This window comes from Python bivittatus, unplaced genomic scaffold (genome assembly GCF_059951505.1).
Source record: "Python bivittatus isolate LINGU-HERP-01145 unplaced genomic scaffold, Pbiv_v1 ctg000100_np1212, whole genome shotgun sequence".
In the NCBI taxonomy this organism is placed as follows: Eukaryota; Metazoa; Chordata; class Lepidosauria; order Squamata; family Pythonidae; genus Python; species Python bivittatus.
Genome location: NW_028277038.1, coordinates 3,960,295 through 3,977,715, shown reverse-complemented (window position 1 = coordinate 3,977,715; position 17,421 = coordinate 3,960,295). Strand labels below are relative to the sequence as shown.

Sequence of the window (17,421 nt, the reverse complement as noted above, 5' to 3'; positions counted from 1 at the left end):
TTCATACTTTCAAGATATCAAAGATGCCTTACCAGGGTGTTTCTGCAGCCAGGTATGAATTCTGTATACCTGTGTGTGGAAAAGATATACCGATACGTGAATAGGATACAGAGGAGCAAAAGTCCCCAAAGAAGAGAAGAAAATTAAAAAAAACAAAAAACAACAGGTTTTTGAGACGATTACCTGAAATAAAATCCACAAAAAGAGATAACAAAGTCGCTCCAGCCAATTTGCCATGAGTCCTTCTCTTGTTGCAAAGGATAAAGCCAAGTCTCCGATGAGATCTCAGATCACGGTGATAATAATAACATTAATAATAAAACCACCAGTTCTCCATCATCACCTTGTCTTCTTTTTAAAGAATGTATTCTCTAATCATCCGTACAGCAAACCCGTTCCATTGATTGGTTTGTGGGAAGGAAGGGGGGGGGGAAAAAACTTTTTCCTGATGTCCAAGAATTAAGGTTTTGAGAGGTGGAGTCCTTTCATGGCTGATAAAGACATTCCAGCAAAGAGAGGGAGGAGGAATAGTTGGTAAGTAAAAAAAAAAAAAGGTGAATAAACTCGGGATGATAAGAGATGCAAGTTTGTTTTCTCCAACTTCCTCCAACTTCGTTCCCTTTTTAGATTTGTCTTCGTTTTATCAGATGTCAGTGGGTGGAAATGGAATTTGGCTTACTTTTTTTTTTTTTTTAAAGGGAGCTGCCTTTAAGCCGTAAAGATTTTAAATATTTCTTTCATTTGGGGAAGCGGGGGAAGGATTTTGTGAAGAGAAGTTGCTCATTCTTTGGCGAACTCTGACAGCCTCAGGGAGACACACCTCTACCCCAGTCCTGATTGAGTGTAGAGAAAATCAAAATGATGTCATACTTTCTTCTCAAACTTTATCCCATTTGGGTACTCTATTTATATCACATTACCAGCAAGTCACTTCATTTTCTGGGTCCTAGCACCAGTCAGTTAGGAAGAAAACAGGAGATTCAGAAGATGTGCAGATGGCCCAGGGAAGGAAAACAGAGACATTGTGAGAAGGAACCAAGAGGGTTATAAAGGAACCAAGGGGTTATAAAACTTGGGGTTTTATAAATGATGAATGAGAGTTGAGGGTGTGTGCTTTCTTTAAGTAGGAAAAAAAAGGAGTCTTGAGGACAATCCTACAGAATCTTATTCAGTAGCAAATGCAAAAGGCATTTAGTGTCAAGTATAAAAGTTCTAACTCTTCCTGTGGATCAGGAGAATTCTCCGTTGACCCCAAAGCATCGTTCTCAGCTTCTTCCAAATTCTCCCTTTGGGGTAAAGTTGGGATTTTGTTAATGGCTGCAGACAGACACCCACAGGGAAACCAACTTGGTGCCCTTCGGATATTTGGGATTTGGGGGTACAATCCATGCTTGAGGCGGACAGAAGATGTCATTGAAAATTTCAGGAGGCCCTCAAATGCTGCTGGGCAGAGAGAGGCAAGGAAAATGCGCATTAATTTTGACACTGGGGAGGCTTGGCCTTTGCGAATTCAGATCCAAAACTGACACTCCGACTGGTGAAGGGGCAACTGAAGCTTGTATCAACCGTGATGATGGGGCAGAACCCACCACGAAGCCAAAAGCTAGAAGCTTGGTTTAAGAGTGCAGCGATGGACCCCTTAAATCTGCAAGTTTCCAGCTGTTAATGACCCAGCAATCCCAACTCACTGAAAATCAGCATAACCCCTGGTTTCTTGGTTTGCATCAGGAGGACATCAAAGAAGATGGCCTCGGTAGTCTATTATACCGTGCATAGACTTTGTCTTCATCTATTATCTGAACGCCTGTGTCTGTTTCATTAGTTGCTCAAGGGCACCACCCTCAGGCAGAACCGTGAAAGTACAGTTTAAGGAAGGAGGAGAAAAAAGGCAGAAACAAGACAGAAATATAGGGTTTATTTTGCTTTCATTGTCCAGAGAGGAAATCTAATGGGTACCCAGAAGCAAGCCGAAAAAGCAAGTTGCTAAACTGGTGAACAGTGCAGCGATGATGAATGGGGAGCAGAAAAAGCAGATGCCACATATTGAATATAGGATATTAAACGTGCACAGGCACAATCAATGAGTTATTCTGATGCGATGTTATTTCACAGGATGAATCATCTGTTACAGTTGTACCCTGATTTTCCAGTGATGCTTCCGACCACATGATACTGACTGTTGGGATAAGGGAGAGGTCTGTAAAATGCACAATGGGGAGAGACTGGAATGGAGAATCCTGGAAAAGGGCATGGGTGAGGGACTGGCTGGTTTTTCTAAACAGAAATACACCATGCTGTTACGTTTGCTGCAGATCCCCTTAAAAAGGCATGGAATAACCAAGAGATATCAGGGGGGATCTGGTTCCCCTTTGCCAACCTACATTCTCACCAAGCCATGTTCTGGAATTGGTGGCCCACCAATTCCCCCGAAAATGCATCTTTTGAAACTGGAGCTGGATTCAAGTTAGCCACTCCGTGCACCTGATGAAGGGAGCTGCAACTTGCAAAAGCAGATGCCTTTTAATACAACATGTTAGTCTGAAAAAGTCCTACCACACCTCTCCTGCTTTTTGGCTACTATAGACGAAGATGATTCTTCTCCCAGAATCTGTGCAATGCAACTTCCCAACTGAGTCCCAGTTGGCCAGATTAATACATTGGTTTGTTTGGGGGGGGGAGGGGGGGGTTGGTGTCTTTGAATCAATCTTGACTCCTGGCGACTGCCTGGAGAAGTCCCTGAAGTTTTCTTGGCAAGATTTCAGAAGTGGTTTGCCATTGCCTCCTTCCTAGGGCTGAGAGAGAGGGACTGGCCCAAAATCACTCAGCTGGCTTCATGCTTAAGGCAGGACTAGAACTCTCAGTCTTCCAGTTTCTAGCCTGATGCTTTAACCCCTACACCAAACTGGCTCTCTAATACATTGTACTCAGCCCCAAACCATGGTCCCAAATCAGTGATTGGCTAAGATCAAACCTCCCACGATGCCTTAGCACAACGTCGGGAGCCTGCAGGAAAATTGAGACCTTCGCTGATAAATAAGGCTCCTGGTGTGTTGTTTCTTAAGTGTTTCAACTCTTAACATTTTCACTCTATACACAGATTTCTTTGGGCGGGGGGTGATCAATTTGTTATATGAAGTACACAATTGTCTTAAGCAATGGAAGCAAAATCTGTTGGTGTGGGTATGTGCGAGGGAGAGAAATGAACTGTTTGGTTTTTGGTTTTTTCAATGAAAATATACATATGGCTGAAGAACTAATACAATGAAACGTTCTGGTTTTGTTTCAAAACTTTCTTTGCACCAGACCTCTTCTGAGATTCGTTTATTTATCTCCCTTGGCGAGAATGCCAGAAAACGGGCTAATTTTATCATCCCGCAAAAGCCACACCAGGGAAAAAAACAACCGATGCCCCATGTTTGAAAAATGCTACCACCATCACCTCCTCTTCATTCCTAATTGCAGAAAAGACATAAATTACTGTACATAAATTATACTGTACATAAATTATTTCATGGCATGGAGGGAGGCATTTGAAATACAGTTTTCCTAAAAGGCTTTTTATTCTAATTATTTATCTCTTGATAACGCTGTCCAAAATAGTGGAATACATCAGGGACATCGAAATATTTAAGCAACATCCTTGAAGGGAGAAAAAATAAATAACGTAAGTCACTTGCTGTTCTAGTTGTTAAACTTCACTTACAAATGGTCTCATATCCCCACCTCTCTGACAGCTCTGAAATATAAAAGAAAAGAGATTTTTAAAAAAGCCTATCCAACTAATCAACTCAACTGGAGATGATTAATGAGTAAATTACAGTCAGTCCCAGGGAGGGGGGAAAGTCTTCCAAAATTCACATAAATGAATGATGGTTTCAATGTCTGATTTTCTAACTTAAACTACAACTTTCCAGGGAAGCAAAAAAAAAAAAAAGGGGGGGGGTTGCTTGTATTTAACCTGTTAGGAGAAAGACCCCATTTAAAAAATAAATAAATAAATAAATTGAAGGCTGCAGTCACTAGCAGAGGCAACTGAATGTAGGAAGAAAAAGTCATCATAAGAACATCAGAACATCAGCCTTGCCCTGCTGGATCAGACCCCTGTTTTTCCAGTGGCCAACCAAGAGACTCTTGGACCACATTATTATTTTTTTTAAATGGCTTTCAACAGAGGAAAGGATTAATTTCCGAGTTCACTGATTGTCCTTTTTCCAGTTACTCCAGTACAGATCCATTTATACCTCCCATTCCCCTTGCCCCAGCGTTCTGTGTCTGCTGAGTATCTCATGTACTATATCAGGGTTTCTCAACCTTGGCAACTTGAAGAAGTGTGGACTTCAGCTCCCAAACACTGGTGTAGACAATGTCTGTGCACCATATAACACATGTCTTGGATGCTGTGGATCAGTGTGTTAAGTTCCTGGAGGAGACGCATCCTAAGAATACCAAACACCTGTTTTTCCCCCCAAGAATCCTCTGTCCCTCAAGAATCCTTTGTCCTAAAAGTCTATTTCACTTCTGAGCTGAGTTTGCTGAGAATCTGAGAACTTAGGATCTCCTCCATTTGGTAGGATCTCCTCCATTTGGTAGGATCTCTTCTTCCAATGGCCAACCATCAGATTGATCCAAGGCCTGTAGTCCAGGTGGTTTCTGCCCTCCTTAGCATATGGTGTGAATATCCAACATCTGAAGTTTGGCTTGTCTGAGGAACATCATCTGTTAAGGCTGGGGAATTCTGGGATTTGAAGTCCCCACATCTTCAAGCTGCCAAGGTTGAGGAGCACTGTTCTAGATCCACCAACCACACCTTTTCCCACTTCTTAAGACATTCTAAAACCCGGGTTGTAGAGGGAGAAACATAGAAGCTTCTTTTGCAGAAGATGAAAAACTGTTTAAAAAAATCAAGAAACCAAAGAACAAGTCTCTGCACTAATCAAACCATTAAAAAAAAAATCAAGAAACCAAAGAACAAGTCTCTGCATTAATTCTCACATTCATGGAGGAAGGTTTGAGTTCTGACCCACTGACGTCACGGCCTATCCAAAGATGCAACTTGCAAACAAACCCACCAACGTTAAAATAACTGGGTCCAAAGGATCCGGCTTCCTTTTCTTCCCCCATCTATAATATATTTGCCCCGAAGCCAGCAGCACTTGATGGTTTTGTGGTTGTAGCGATCACACAACTGCAACTTCAGAGGTTTGTAATTACAGAAACATTTTCTGCTACACCAAGCACCGGCCGTTAAAGCTCACGCCGACAGCTTTACACTCTATTCCCTTCTGAGGCTATTGCCCCACTGCCCTGCAAGGTGAAAAGAACAGGGTGGAAAATAATTGCGCCAAAGGGAAAACCCAGCATGTTGCATTACAAATTCAGTTCCACTACTCAGATTTGAAGAAATGAAATGGGGGGGAAATAAATCCACTAACGTCATGGGCGGGGCTGATTCTGAATTGGGGGAACGTGCAAAAATGAAAGTTATAAGAGTACATTCCTAGAATGGTTTGTAATGGTTGGCGTTAGATCAGTGTTTTTCAACCTTGGCAACTTGAAGATGCTGGACTTTGACTCCCAGAATGCCCCAGCCAGCACTGCCTTCTGTTCCTACACTGGCTAAGCCAATGCCCATGTAAAGCTTTTGATGACCATATAAACACAATAGCATTCTCTAAATCAGTGTTTCTCACTTTAAGTTGGGTGGACTTCAACTCCCAGAATTCCCCAGCCAGCAATGCAGGAATGAGTAATCAGTGGATCACACATAGTGATTATGAAACCAAGCTTAGTAACTTCTGAAGACTTTGACATCACCCGGCTGATGTGTAGTGGGAAATTGCCAGTCATGATGAGCAAGGTTTCCTGCTCATTCCCAAGAAAAGGAGCACAGGAAACAAACAATGTTTGTTGTGCTAAGACTTAGCTCCCTCTAGAACACACCACCCCTATTATCCTTTCCATTCACATCACATTATAACATCACCCTTTAAAGGTACATGGAAATAATAAGAATAGGATTGGGGGGGGATTACATGTAGGATATATATTCTAAGCGCTGAACTCCAGCCCTTTCTTCTGCAAATTCCCTTTTCTATCACACTACCACGAAAATAACGACAATCAGTATTGGCAACACTGTGAAATGCAACCCTATGCCTTTTTGCGATGACATCAATCCTGTCAAGTTCAGTGAGAGCTGTTGAAAAACACATCCATGTGCATTTCAGCGACATGCTGAAGAGGCAAGCTACATTTCACATTTCAGTCCAGCTGGAAGGCAGCTTGCTTCTTCAGCATCGCAACATTCGGTTCAACCCAGAAAGAATTGTCAAGGATTCAAGACCGAATCAGATTTCTGGTGGGAGAAAAGAGAGGTTTTCATTCAGTCTTAAAGAAAACAAGTCAAAACAGATTTCATCTAGACAGAAACTCTAAACAAGAGCCCCACACCTTTATCCCTCTTCAGTACAAATGCTGTTGGCAGATTGACTTAATCTGTATAACTGACTTCAGTTGAAAGCTGGGTAAGTTGGTTTCGTGTTTTATTTTAATCAGCATGGCATTTTAAAGCCCTTTCTTAAAACTTCACTCTCTCAGCATTTCTGGTGCACTCTGCTGGGATGTGGAAGAATAAACTTACATCTAGCTTCCCCCCTGTGAATTGCGAACAGTATACGCCAGGCCGTCTTTATAGCTTGCCTTGATTCTCCAGACGCTGTTTTTGGCAATTGAGACCTCCAGCATTTGAGGCCGTGCCCCCCACCCTCCCCGCCTGGGGAACTGTGGGGAGCAAAGCTAATCTGATGCGACACACTGTGCCTCTAAAAAAAAAATAAAATGAAAAAGTTGCGTTCAGCGGCAAGAAGAGGAAGACAATGTTCTTGCCCTTATTCGGATCGGCTAAGCTGCCATCAGATATAACAAGCTCCGTCCGTCAGGAGCGATAGCTAATTAAAACGTATCATGTTTTTTGCATAACAAGGTTTGCTCTTAAGCGGGCTGGATCGTCGCATATCCCTTGCGTGAGACCGCAGAGCCAAATTTCATGACAAATTTGAAGATTCTCTCGAAGCTCCAGACAACTCCAATTATCTCCAGCCAATACGCCAAAAGGGATTTGTTAATTCAAGACATCTAGAGGTCAACGGGATGGCAAGGCTGAGAGATATTCTTTCTCTTAATACCCCCTTGCTGCCAATATCGCTGCATTCTTTCCTTTCTCGTCATTCTTCCTTCCTCACGCTTTGACGTTTCCAATCAAGCCCTTTTTATTAAATGCAATCACGCTCAATTGATTCCACTAATTCTTGGCTGGAGGGTAGACCGTTAATTGCAAGGCAGATCAAAATTCTTGCTTGGCCCCCAGTTTCCCCAAGTTCTGGATCTGATGGGAGAATGGAATTGGGGGCTTCAGAATGGACATATGGGTAGGGGTCCTCTGTTTCATTTTTGGCATACCTCTTTTTGACAAATGAAGTATTAAAAAAGCTGTCTGATGTGGTTATTATAAGGAGGGGGGAAAGCTGTTTGTATGCTACTCAACGATAAACATTGGCTAGTGAAAGCTTTTGTTTAATAATACTGTGGTTTTTGCTGCTGGTGTTTTTAATGATTAATCTATGCTAATTGCTTTGATGTCAGGCTCCATTAAGAACAATGAGTATTAATTGGATCCTTTCATCTAATGTTCCCAGTCAGTTTTAATATTTTGGGCTTGATGGTTGGGTTCCCGTGAATCCCCAAACTGAACAAACCACAATATGGCTTAGCCAAATAGATCAACTCAACCGTAGATCAGTGCGTAGCTATGCTGAGGTCAAAATTCACTTTTGGGGTTCTAGAATAGTAAACTTTGATCCAGCTGTTGGAACTGAATCAAACCTACTGTCAACCCAAATCCGTTCAGAAAACTGAGATGAGTTTTCCAAATCAGTTTGGGGAAGAAACTGCATCTGGCATGCCTTTCAGATGTTCCAAATGTTTTGCCCAGGTTGGACATCCAACCTACCCAGTTGTGTGAATACAGTCACCATGGTCTGCAAGCTAGGATGAATATGATGGGCCAGATGTGGCTTGTTAAACCAACGTACTGGGTAAATGCTGCCTGTTAGTACAAAGGAAATAGAGATTGCGGGGTGAAAAGCCCAAGATGGCTTCTACTCCAAATGGAACGGTGGTCCTTTTGCATGATGGAAGCATCGTGCCAATAGATGCAAACACATGCAGGCAGTTGCATGACGCAGGACATGTTACCTTGATGCATAAATTAGACTGGGGGGGAGGTGGGGAGGAGGAGGGAGGAAATGCTTTTGGCAAAGTCAGTCTGGAGAGAAGGAAATGTCTTTTTAAGAGTTCCTGCTCGTGCTGCAGAGTAAAGGGGAGAAGATACGCAGGGTTGGATGTTATCAGACACACTGTGTGATGGCACAGGACAATTACCCAAGTCAGCTAAAAAGTAGCCTGCTGCAACAGAAAGGGTGATGCTTGTATGGGAGCTGAGCACCACCATGTGGTCTTCAGTGCCATGGCAGTATCTGTGAAAGGGAGAGTGGGCCTGCCACGGAAGTCGCCGGTTCTCCTCTGCTAGATGTTCCAGCGACAGGAAGGCCGGCAGAGCAGAACAAGAAAGGGACTGGCTTCTGCGGTGGACCCAAGTGGGAAAAAGGGTCTCAGGGAGATGTGCAGATCTCCTTAGTTCAAAAGGAAGGTTACACTTTCAGTACCATGATGTAAAAAAATAAGGATCCCAGAATCCAAAGGGAAGCTGGTAAAGAAGGATGAAGCTGAATCACCAGTGACTTAGTTGGCAACCCAAGTTTAAATTTTAGGTTGGTGGAATGAAGTCAAGAATTGCTACAGATGCTGGAGGCTGGGCTTCAGAACCTGGGAGCCTCCTGGATAAAGCAGTTTTATTTTTATCAGGAGTAGAGATCTGGCATGGGCGACCTCGAGGTTTGGGAACTTCTGGGCCTCTGTGGAATGGCCCCAGAAGAGTGTTTAGACATTGCATGAGGGTCCAGTGGCTCATGGGTCTTATGCACTTGTGATGCATCCAGGATGAGATCAAAGACCTTACCCAGCTGAGACCAAAATACATGCCAGATTTCGTGCAATTGCTTCCATTCTTTATCAGTGGAGCATGTTCCAGATGTGAACATGGACCTCCAGGACATCAGTGTCCAATTCAGTTTTTCCCTTGGTGGGGCCCATATTTTGGCGTAAATTATTTGCTGCTGACGATGGGAACCAAGTCTTCTTACCGCAGTTTAGGAAGGGACTCAAAACAGATTTATTTTCCAAGGCCTTTTAATGCTACTCATGCTTGTATTTTATTGGAAGTTATGTTTTTATGGACTCTTAAGCTGCCTGGAGCCACTAGAGGAGTAATTTAGATCTTCTGAGTAAGTAAATAATTCTATTCCACCATCCAAGTAACATTGTGCATTTTACTGACAGCACCGCTGTGGGCCAACCTTGCAAAATATTAGAAGTTGCGATTGGCAATAGATCAAAGGGTAGCCCAATTTTCAGGACCCCAAAATAAGCCTCTTCTTGTTTGCTGTGGTGGGAAGAGCAGAGGTGGGGTCTCTTTTTAACTCAAAACGAACTCCTCACCTTGAAAAACACATCCAGTTTACCTGAAAATCTGCCCCATTTTTGAGAGTTAGCTCTAACGTATGAGCGAATAAACATCTGGAGCGACAATTGTTTCAATCCCCTTTAAACAGAATCCACTGTATACGGGAGAACAATTTAATTCATTAAGAGGGAAGCATGTATCTTCTACGGGAGCGTACGCAGTGCTTCCCCTCTGCTTCTCTAAACGAGCATTCAGTCTCTTTTCTGAACATCCTCCCCTAGTTAAGACACGCAGCCATTTTCCCAAGCTTACACTTTCTGAACGGTTTTGTTTATAGGTTCTCTAACAACTAATAATTTATCTCCTGCTGTTTCGCCAATAGAGGCATTTCGGGTAACTAATGAATCAAGTTGCAGAAGTAGCACGCGTTAGGAACGCGTCAGCTGAAACCTCGCGCTGGTTGGGTGTTAATATTTCCTGAAGCTCGAGATTCAAGCCCCTCCGGATGACGTCAGGTTGTGGAGGCCTAACACGAAGGCTCAAGCCAAGCCATGCCTTATCAGCCTGGGATCCTGCTGCGCAGAGTATTTAAACATCTAATGCATTAGCCCGGCTCCCTTCTCTTCCTTTTTGTGCAGAAGCCGTACGCGAGATGGATTAGAGCCTGGCCAGACTTGCTTTTCCTGCGCCAGTTCGATTCAGATAAACTGCTGCTTTTTCACAACCAGGACTCCAGTCAGCAACTGTTTACCTAAGGCAACTGGGATATTATTTATTATAGGCATTCCTACCCAGCTAAAGCTTGATCTTCTTTAATAGAGAAGGAAGTTTACATGGCCTCAAAATCGTATTTGCAGCCTGCAAGGCCTGCTTTCACCATAAACCAGGTGTTTTTTCTGCCATTACTCAGCAAGAAATGGACAGACCTACTGGACTGTGTCCACTTTGCATCATCAATATTGCAAAGATATTCGGTGCACCGCAGGCCATCAAGGTTCCCCATTCCTGCCCAAGGATGTAGGAGTCCGCACCTCTTAAAGCTGCTAAGGTTGAGAAACACTGAAGCAGCCATCGACAACTAAGAGTTCGTCAGTTAGGCTTATGTGACAGTTGCAGACAATCACCAAGATATACGGAAAGCATGTTTATACCCAAGTACGCTTCTCAAAAATTCATCTGACTCAAGCAGCAGGTTTCATCATTTACTAGAATCTAGCATTCAACTATTTGGCTCAACTCTAGAAACACCGAGAGCGGCACGTTGTTATCTACTGTACGCCTTTAATCCACCCACCCACAGCAATTATTAAGGTTAAGCCAAAATGAGACTCAGGCTAGTAAATTCATTTAGGCCAGAGAACTTGCTTGCTTAAATTCAGATACCGAGATTTTTCCAGAGTATAAGCTTTAGTTACTACCTGCTTGGAGAATCCTGACTATTAAAAGGAGAGGCTCTTTTTTTAAACTTCTGATCTTGCTCCAAATAATTACTCTTAAAGAGAGTCACTTGCTTGGATATTTGAAATACAACTTTATTATGATCTAAACAAAAAGGAATGGGAATGACAGTAACAAACAAGATTTACCACTGAATACTGTGATGAGACTGCCGCAGTCAGATTTGTAACTCAAATGTGGAGTAAATTGCAGTCCAAAACAGCTAAATATGCGGGTCCAAAATGAAGGAATTTTTTTTTTTAACTGCCACATTCACTCCAAACCCCATTCTCTCTTTCAGCATCCCAAAGATTAAAGCACATGTTCTGGTCAGCTAGAATAATAAAGTGGCAAACACGCTGCACCACTGACATCACAGGACAGTTGCCTATAAAACTAGACTTCTGACGCTGGGCTCCGGCTTCTCTCTCTCACAGGTCGTCGTCTTCGTCTGGCAGTGCGGTGGTCTGAGCAATCTGGAAGGCAGGAAGAGAAAAGTTCAGCAGCCCTGAAAAGGCCAGAGCCACGGGAAGGTGGCCAATCGTCCTAAAGAGGGTTACCTGTAAATCTTGCTCATACTGTGCTGCCAATGCTGGATCCATAACAACCTCTGGGGGCGCAAGAGCGGGCATGGCAACAAATTCCAAGTTGGGATCCCCAATGAGCTTTCTCGCCAGCCAAAGAAAGGGCTTCTCAAAATTGTAGTTACTCTTGGCTGAAATATCATAGTACTAAATAAAAAAACAAAAAAAAAGGTGAGAGAGAGGAATTTGAGTTAACAGAGATTGAGGCATCTGTTATCCTCAGCAGGTAGCTTCTCTGACTTCTTTTCGGCTACACTCACAACATTAACGGGGTGAGAACCGAAAGCTATCCATGCTGTGAACTGGCTGGCCCTATCTTGCATACATCTTCAGTCTGCATAGATTTTGTAATGGTATCCTCTGCCTTCCTTTTCACCATCAGGACCCACTGTGCATTTGCTCTTCATTTTCTGCAGAGATGTACTTCGCTCATCGGACAAAGCTATCTATTTCAAATCTTTCTTTTACCATAAGAAGATAGGTGCTTACTTTTATTGAAATTGAGAGTTCAAGTCAGCAGATTCAAAGGAAAAATGACCTCAGGAATCATTATCAATTGAATCAAATATGGTTACCACTATTTTGATTCAATCTGATATCTTGTATGCTAACCACATAGTCTATAAACAGGAAAGAGGACTCCCCCCCACCGCCATGAAGCAACTAACAAATATGTTTGTAGGATTAAAACCCAAAACTATAGACAACAATTAAAGCCACAATAGAAAATGAGGCACATTTTAGGTTGTCTTTCCTCTTTAAACAATCATTTTCAGCTAAAAGAAATTCCATGTTCTTACCTGCAAGTTCTTCTTCCTGTGAAAGACAATCGACTTTGCTTTGACTTTCCTGTCCTTGATATCCACTTTGTTGCCACACAAAACTATGGGTATGTTCTCGCAAACTCGTACCAGATCTCTATGCCAGTTGGGTACGTTCTTGTATGTAACCCTTGATGTTACATCAAACATTATGATGGCACATTGAGCTGGAAGTTAAAGCAATGTCCATTATTAGTCATTAGGACAAAAGTAATGCAACTTAAAGTTCTACTACTATAGCAATATTTCTAAAAACAGAGTCACAAACTTTTGCATTGTTACTTCAGCATTATCCTAACTTTTATGCAGACACATTATGATGTACAGTTTCACCTCAAGTTCCAAAATATATAATGCTTACAGATAATAAATCTTTAAGGAATTTGGATTACTATAATCTTTTAACATAAGTATAATGCAGACAAAATTCTAATATTACACTGGAAAACAGAAATGGGAACAATTAAATTATTGAAGTTTCAGACTATGGAAAAGTCTGAAAAGAATAGTTCTTTATTTCCAGTTAACAAACAGAAATATTTGTTCAGATAACTTACCTTGAATGTAGTAACCATCTCGCAGACCTCCAAACTTCTCTTGACCAGCTGTGTCCCATACATTAAATTTAATAGGACCTCTGTTAGTGTGAAACACCAGAGGATGGACTTCAACTCCCAGAGTAGCTACAACAAAATAAAGGGTTAATTGGTATACTGCATGTAAAGACACAACGTAAAGCTTTCAGACAATGATTATTTCAAACGGAAGTTATGAAACAAGCTAACATCATGCTTCGTCCTTCTCCACGTTGGGCTTTTCTGCATCTTGTCTACAAATTATTAAGAAGCACCTTTTCCCATGAAGTTATTTGCTTTTACTTTTAAGATTATTTTTTCTAGCAGTTTGCCCCTTTTCCCTCTTCTTACTCACCCCACCCCATTGATCAACTAGGAGAGATGGAAAATCCAGTTGTGGATCAGATGTCTTTTCAGCTCAAACTGTATAATGTTTAACACTTGGACAGAAATATACAGACCATAAAATGATGTACAGATATCTAGCATTTTACACTCTATTTACAGATGACATCAGTTCCTCTAAAAGGCAGGATAGCCATCAAACTCATTTTAGGGTGTCCACAATATGACTTAAGATACTCTACATACCTACATACTTCTTCTCAAATTCACCAGTCAAGTGGCGTTTCACAAATGTTGTTTTACCAGTACCACCATCACCAACCAAAACAAGCTGAGGAAAGATTTTTAAAAAGATTATTTTTAAGAAAATTGTGTCTTATGCTAACATTTTTTCCTACTGGTATCAGTCTTACAAAACAGAAATACATATCCAGCCAGTATGTTGTAGCTGTTATAGAACAGAACTAGTTCTGGGGAAAGCTAGGTTTAAATTTTTGTAGGCATGAAATTGACTAGGCTTGTAACTCAGAGAGTGCAACTTACAAGATGAACTTACAAACTATTTATCTCAGCCATCTCATCCAAACCTACAGATTTATTTCAGAATAAAACTCTTATAATCATAAACTAAAACAAATTCAAAAAAATCATAGATCTATACCTTGCAAGCTATTCAAGTTTCATTTATGCATTCATTTATGTATATATTTAGTTTTTCTATTATACTAGAAAAAATGAATTTTTGAATAAAAGATATGATACATAAATGAATATTTATACTATTCATGTATCATATTATATATTTTTTCCATCTTGATGTTATTGTTATTGCAAATTCAATCTAAGGAAAATCTAAGCAAAACATAAATAGTAGCCCTTTATATATGAGTATATAGAGGCCATTAATTTTGCTTTATCTAAAATCTTACTTCCATTTCTTTGAAATTACTCAAAAGGGCTGGAAAATTTCACACCCAATTATTTCTATGTACTGGAAGGAAATTGCACAATTTTACAATTAAAGTCATCCAACTGTTTGGAATAGAATAGTGAATAGAATTAGCCACTATTTAAAGAGAAAGACAGTTTTCTTTTGACAATATTAATAAAATCAATACAGGTAACGTTTCCTATATTTACAAATTCAATCCAACATATTAAAACAAAGAAACACTTTTACCAATTTACCAACAGCACTACATCAGAAGAAATACTCCCTCAATACAAATAATCAGGGATAACACGGGTCATTAAAAATTACAACATTTGAACGGCAAACTGACTACTTTATCAGCTGAACTAAACTAAAATGTATATCCCAGTGGTCTACAAAGAAAACAGGCATACATGTTAGGCCACAAGCCTATTTGGGAATCAAACTGATCATATTTGGTACATCTGCCTTCCAAGAAACCATACTGAATTCCTAGCCACACGCTGTCAGTCCTCAACAGATTTAAAAGAAATTCTACGTTCCATCGAGAACAGGCATTTCTTTGAAGTGCAGGGGGGAAAAAAAGCAAAAAAATTCCAGTCAGGCCAAGAAGTAGCCTGGCGCGGCAAAGTCTGCCAGCGAAAAAGCATTCCTGTGGATTTGCAAACCAACAAAGAAAGCCTGGAGCCCCAGCTTCCCGTGCTGGTTTCCTCCGGGACAAACGATGAGGAAAGACCAGGTGGAAAGAAGGCTTCAGCAGTACCTTAAACTGCACTTGGGGTTCTCCTTGCGGGGCGGCCATGCTGCGTCTGTGGAGAAGAGCAAAGCATGAGCGGGGAGGGAGGCGGCACTGCGGATCGTCGGCCCCACGCCGCCCAAAGGCGCGTGGCTGGCTGGCTCAGCTCTCCATCCGGGTCGAGAAGGAAGCAGTAAATGGCGGCGGGCACAGGGGCCGGCGGGTTGTGTGTGTGTGTTTGTGTGTGTTTCCCCCACCTTCCAGCCCCCACCAAAACAGCACACGTACACAACCCCATTCCACCCCCTCCCCACCAAAACACGCAACTAGATGCTTGGCCCAGCAGAACTGAGATGGCTGAAGACTGAAAAGAGAGTGGACAAGGGGGGTGGTGGGGTGGTTGGGGGGGCAGGGGAGAAGAGAGCTCCAGCTGCCAAGTCAAGCCACCTTTTTCCCCTTTGAGAAATCTGGGGCCGGGGGGGCTGGGAAGGGAGTTAAAACGGGGAGGGGAAAGCCCCTCTCCCACCTTTCCTGGCATCCCCCCAAAGGAAAAAGACGGGGGGCAAAGAAGAGAGAGACCCCCTTAAAGGCGCCCCCACCTTTCCTGGCATCTCCCCTTAGGGAAAAAGGCCGGGCAGGCGGAGGAGAGAGGCTTCCCCAGAAGGGCGCCCCTTTTTTCCCCAGGGCCCCCCCGGGCCCCGCCACCCCGTCTTCGACTCACCTCGGAAGAAACGGAAGGAGAAAGAAAGGAAGGAGGGCTGCGCTCGGGCGCCCCCTCCCCTCCCTGCGCGTGCGCACACGCCCTCCTCTCCCCCCGGCGCCAACGGCCTCCCGCCAACCGCCGCCTCCCCCCGCGCACCCCTCACGCCCCCTCCCCTTCCCTCGCGGGGGGGCACCCGGAAGGCCTTTCCCGCCCTTTCTTGGCCGGGGAGGGGGGGAGGGAGGGAGGGAGCGCGGCGGCCTTTCCGTCCCCGCGAGGAGGGCGAGCCCGGCCGCGGCCTGCCCTCTCCCCGCCGCGGCCTCCCGCCAACGGCGGGCCGCCCTCGCCAGGCGCGTTACCTCCTCGGGGCGTCTCGTTCGCTGCCTTCCTCCTCCTCCTCCGCCTCCTTCTCTCGCTGCTGCTAACTGAGGGGAGCGGGCGGGCTGAGGGAAGATGGCGGAAGCGCGCTCGTTCAAATCGCCCTCAAAGAAGCAGCCGCAGCAGCAGCCGAGGGCGGGGAGCGCGCACGGCGGTCACGTGGCCGCGCGGGGAGCGTGCGTGCGTGCGTGCCTGCGTAGCCGGGAGGGGGCAGAGAGCGGGAGCGGGGTCACGTGGCTGCGGAGGGACGGCGCCTGCGCGGCCGGCCGCCTCAGGAGACCGCTCTTTCTTGCTCAACACTCACTCTTTCCCTTTCTCTCCCTCGCTGCCCCGCCCCACCCTTCTCGAAAGAGCGCGCGCCTTCTGCCGCGGCTCCGCCCCCGCGGCGACGGGCGCCTGCGCAACGCCGGCGTTCTGGCGGGAAATTGGAGCGCTCTTCCCCCCTTCCTCTTCCCTCCGCCCGGTCGCGCGCTCCAGGCTTAAAAACGATAAAACCCGAAACGAAATTTCAAATCTTTTGCAAAAGGGGGGGGGGAAGCAATGCAACTCAACACACCACAGCACACAATGCAAAAGAGCCATCCGCACCAGTAAGGTGCTTCTTGCCACCATGTTGTCTAATTGCAAAATTAGGCCAACTTTCCTTCCCGAAGCTGGGGAAGATGGGCTATGTAGTTCAGCAGGCCAAGCGGGGGAACAGGCCCGGCAGATGGGCTTGGGTGTTGCTTCCTCCCATGCATGCGGTCTTCTGTTGTAACTGCAATGATAAATTCATCCCCAATTAAGGGGTCGGGGAACCCCTAGGTTGAGTGGGGTCTCAACCAGTTCTGCTGAACTACAATTCCCAGTATCCTTTTCCAGGATTTAGGTGTAGGGGATGCTGGGCGTTGCCCCTGAGCAATCTCTGCTGGGTTCCCTGGATTAGATGTGCTGAATGTATGCAGTGCAGTGAACCATGGTTTATTTTAAACCACAGTTTGCCCTAAGCCACTGCTTTCTGAGCAAGCCACGGCTTGTCGAACTCACACCCTCCGCAAAACAGCCTTATGGCTCTGCAACGTGAGATCCTGTAGAAGATCTCTGAGGCAGACATTAAAAACGCCTGGGATGCATCTTTCAAAGGTGGATATTTTCCTAGCCTGCTTTAAACATCCTGTTGTTCCTCTTTCCTAAACAATTGGGTTTATAATCTTGGGTAAAGAGATGATAAATGATAAAGAGCCGGTATGGGGTGGGGGGGAAACCCTGAAATTTCCTCAGCAAGTGATCCCATTGCTAGTTTACTTTACAGGCCCCAATCCTGACAAATTATTCCACCCAGAAATCCAACT

At 44.0% G+C, this 17,421-nt stretch overlaps 2 protein-coding genes across 4 annotated transcripts in view; both read right to left on the bottom strand.

Moving 5' to 3' along the window:
* Positions 1-824, bottom strand: part of ADGRD1 (adhesion G protein-coupled receptor D1) — a 112,544-nt gene extending 111,720 nt beyond the window's left edge. For both annotated transcript variants that reach the window (XM_007426660.4, XM_025165690.2), the window contains exons 1-2: positions 184-824; positions 33-69 (exon numbers count right to left, since the gene is read on the bottom strand). In XM_007426660.4, coding sequence (XP_007426722.1) covers positions 33-69; positions 184-237 — 91 coding nt within the window. In that variant the 5' untranslated portion in view covers positions 238-824. The remainder of the gene's footprint in view (positions 1-32; positions 70-183) is intronic.
* Positions 825-11,091: 10,267 nt separating this feature from the next.
* Positions 11,092-16,248, bottom strand: RAN (RAN, member RAS oncogene family). 2 transcript variants are annotated; one of them, XM_088135301.1, is made up of 7 exons: positions 16,072-16,248; positions 15,040-15,085; positions 13,589-13,673; positions 12,980-13,105; positions 12,402-12,589; positions 11,578-11,748; positions 11,092-11,493 (listed from the first exon to the last, which is right to left on the bottom strand). In XM_088135301.1, the coding sequence occupies exons 2-7, from the start codon at positions 15,076-15,078 to the stop codon at positions 11,449-11,451; spliced, it is 654 nt and encodes a 217-aa protein (XP_087991427.1). In that variant the 5' UTR covers positions 15,079-15,085; positions 16,072-16,248; the 3' UTR covers positions 11,092-11,448. The 2 variants fall into 2 exon arrangements, with proteins under 2 accessions (XP_087991427.1, XP_087991428.1); XM_088135302.1 differs by lacking the exon at positions 16,072-16,248 and adding an exon at positions 15,734-15,999.
* Positions 16,249-17,421: the final 1,173 nt, after the last annotated feature.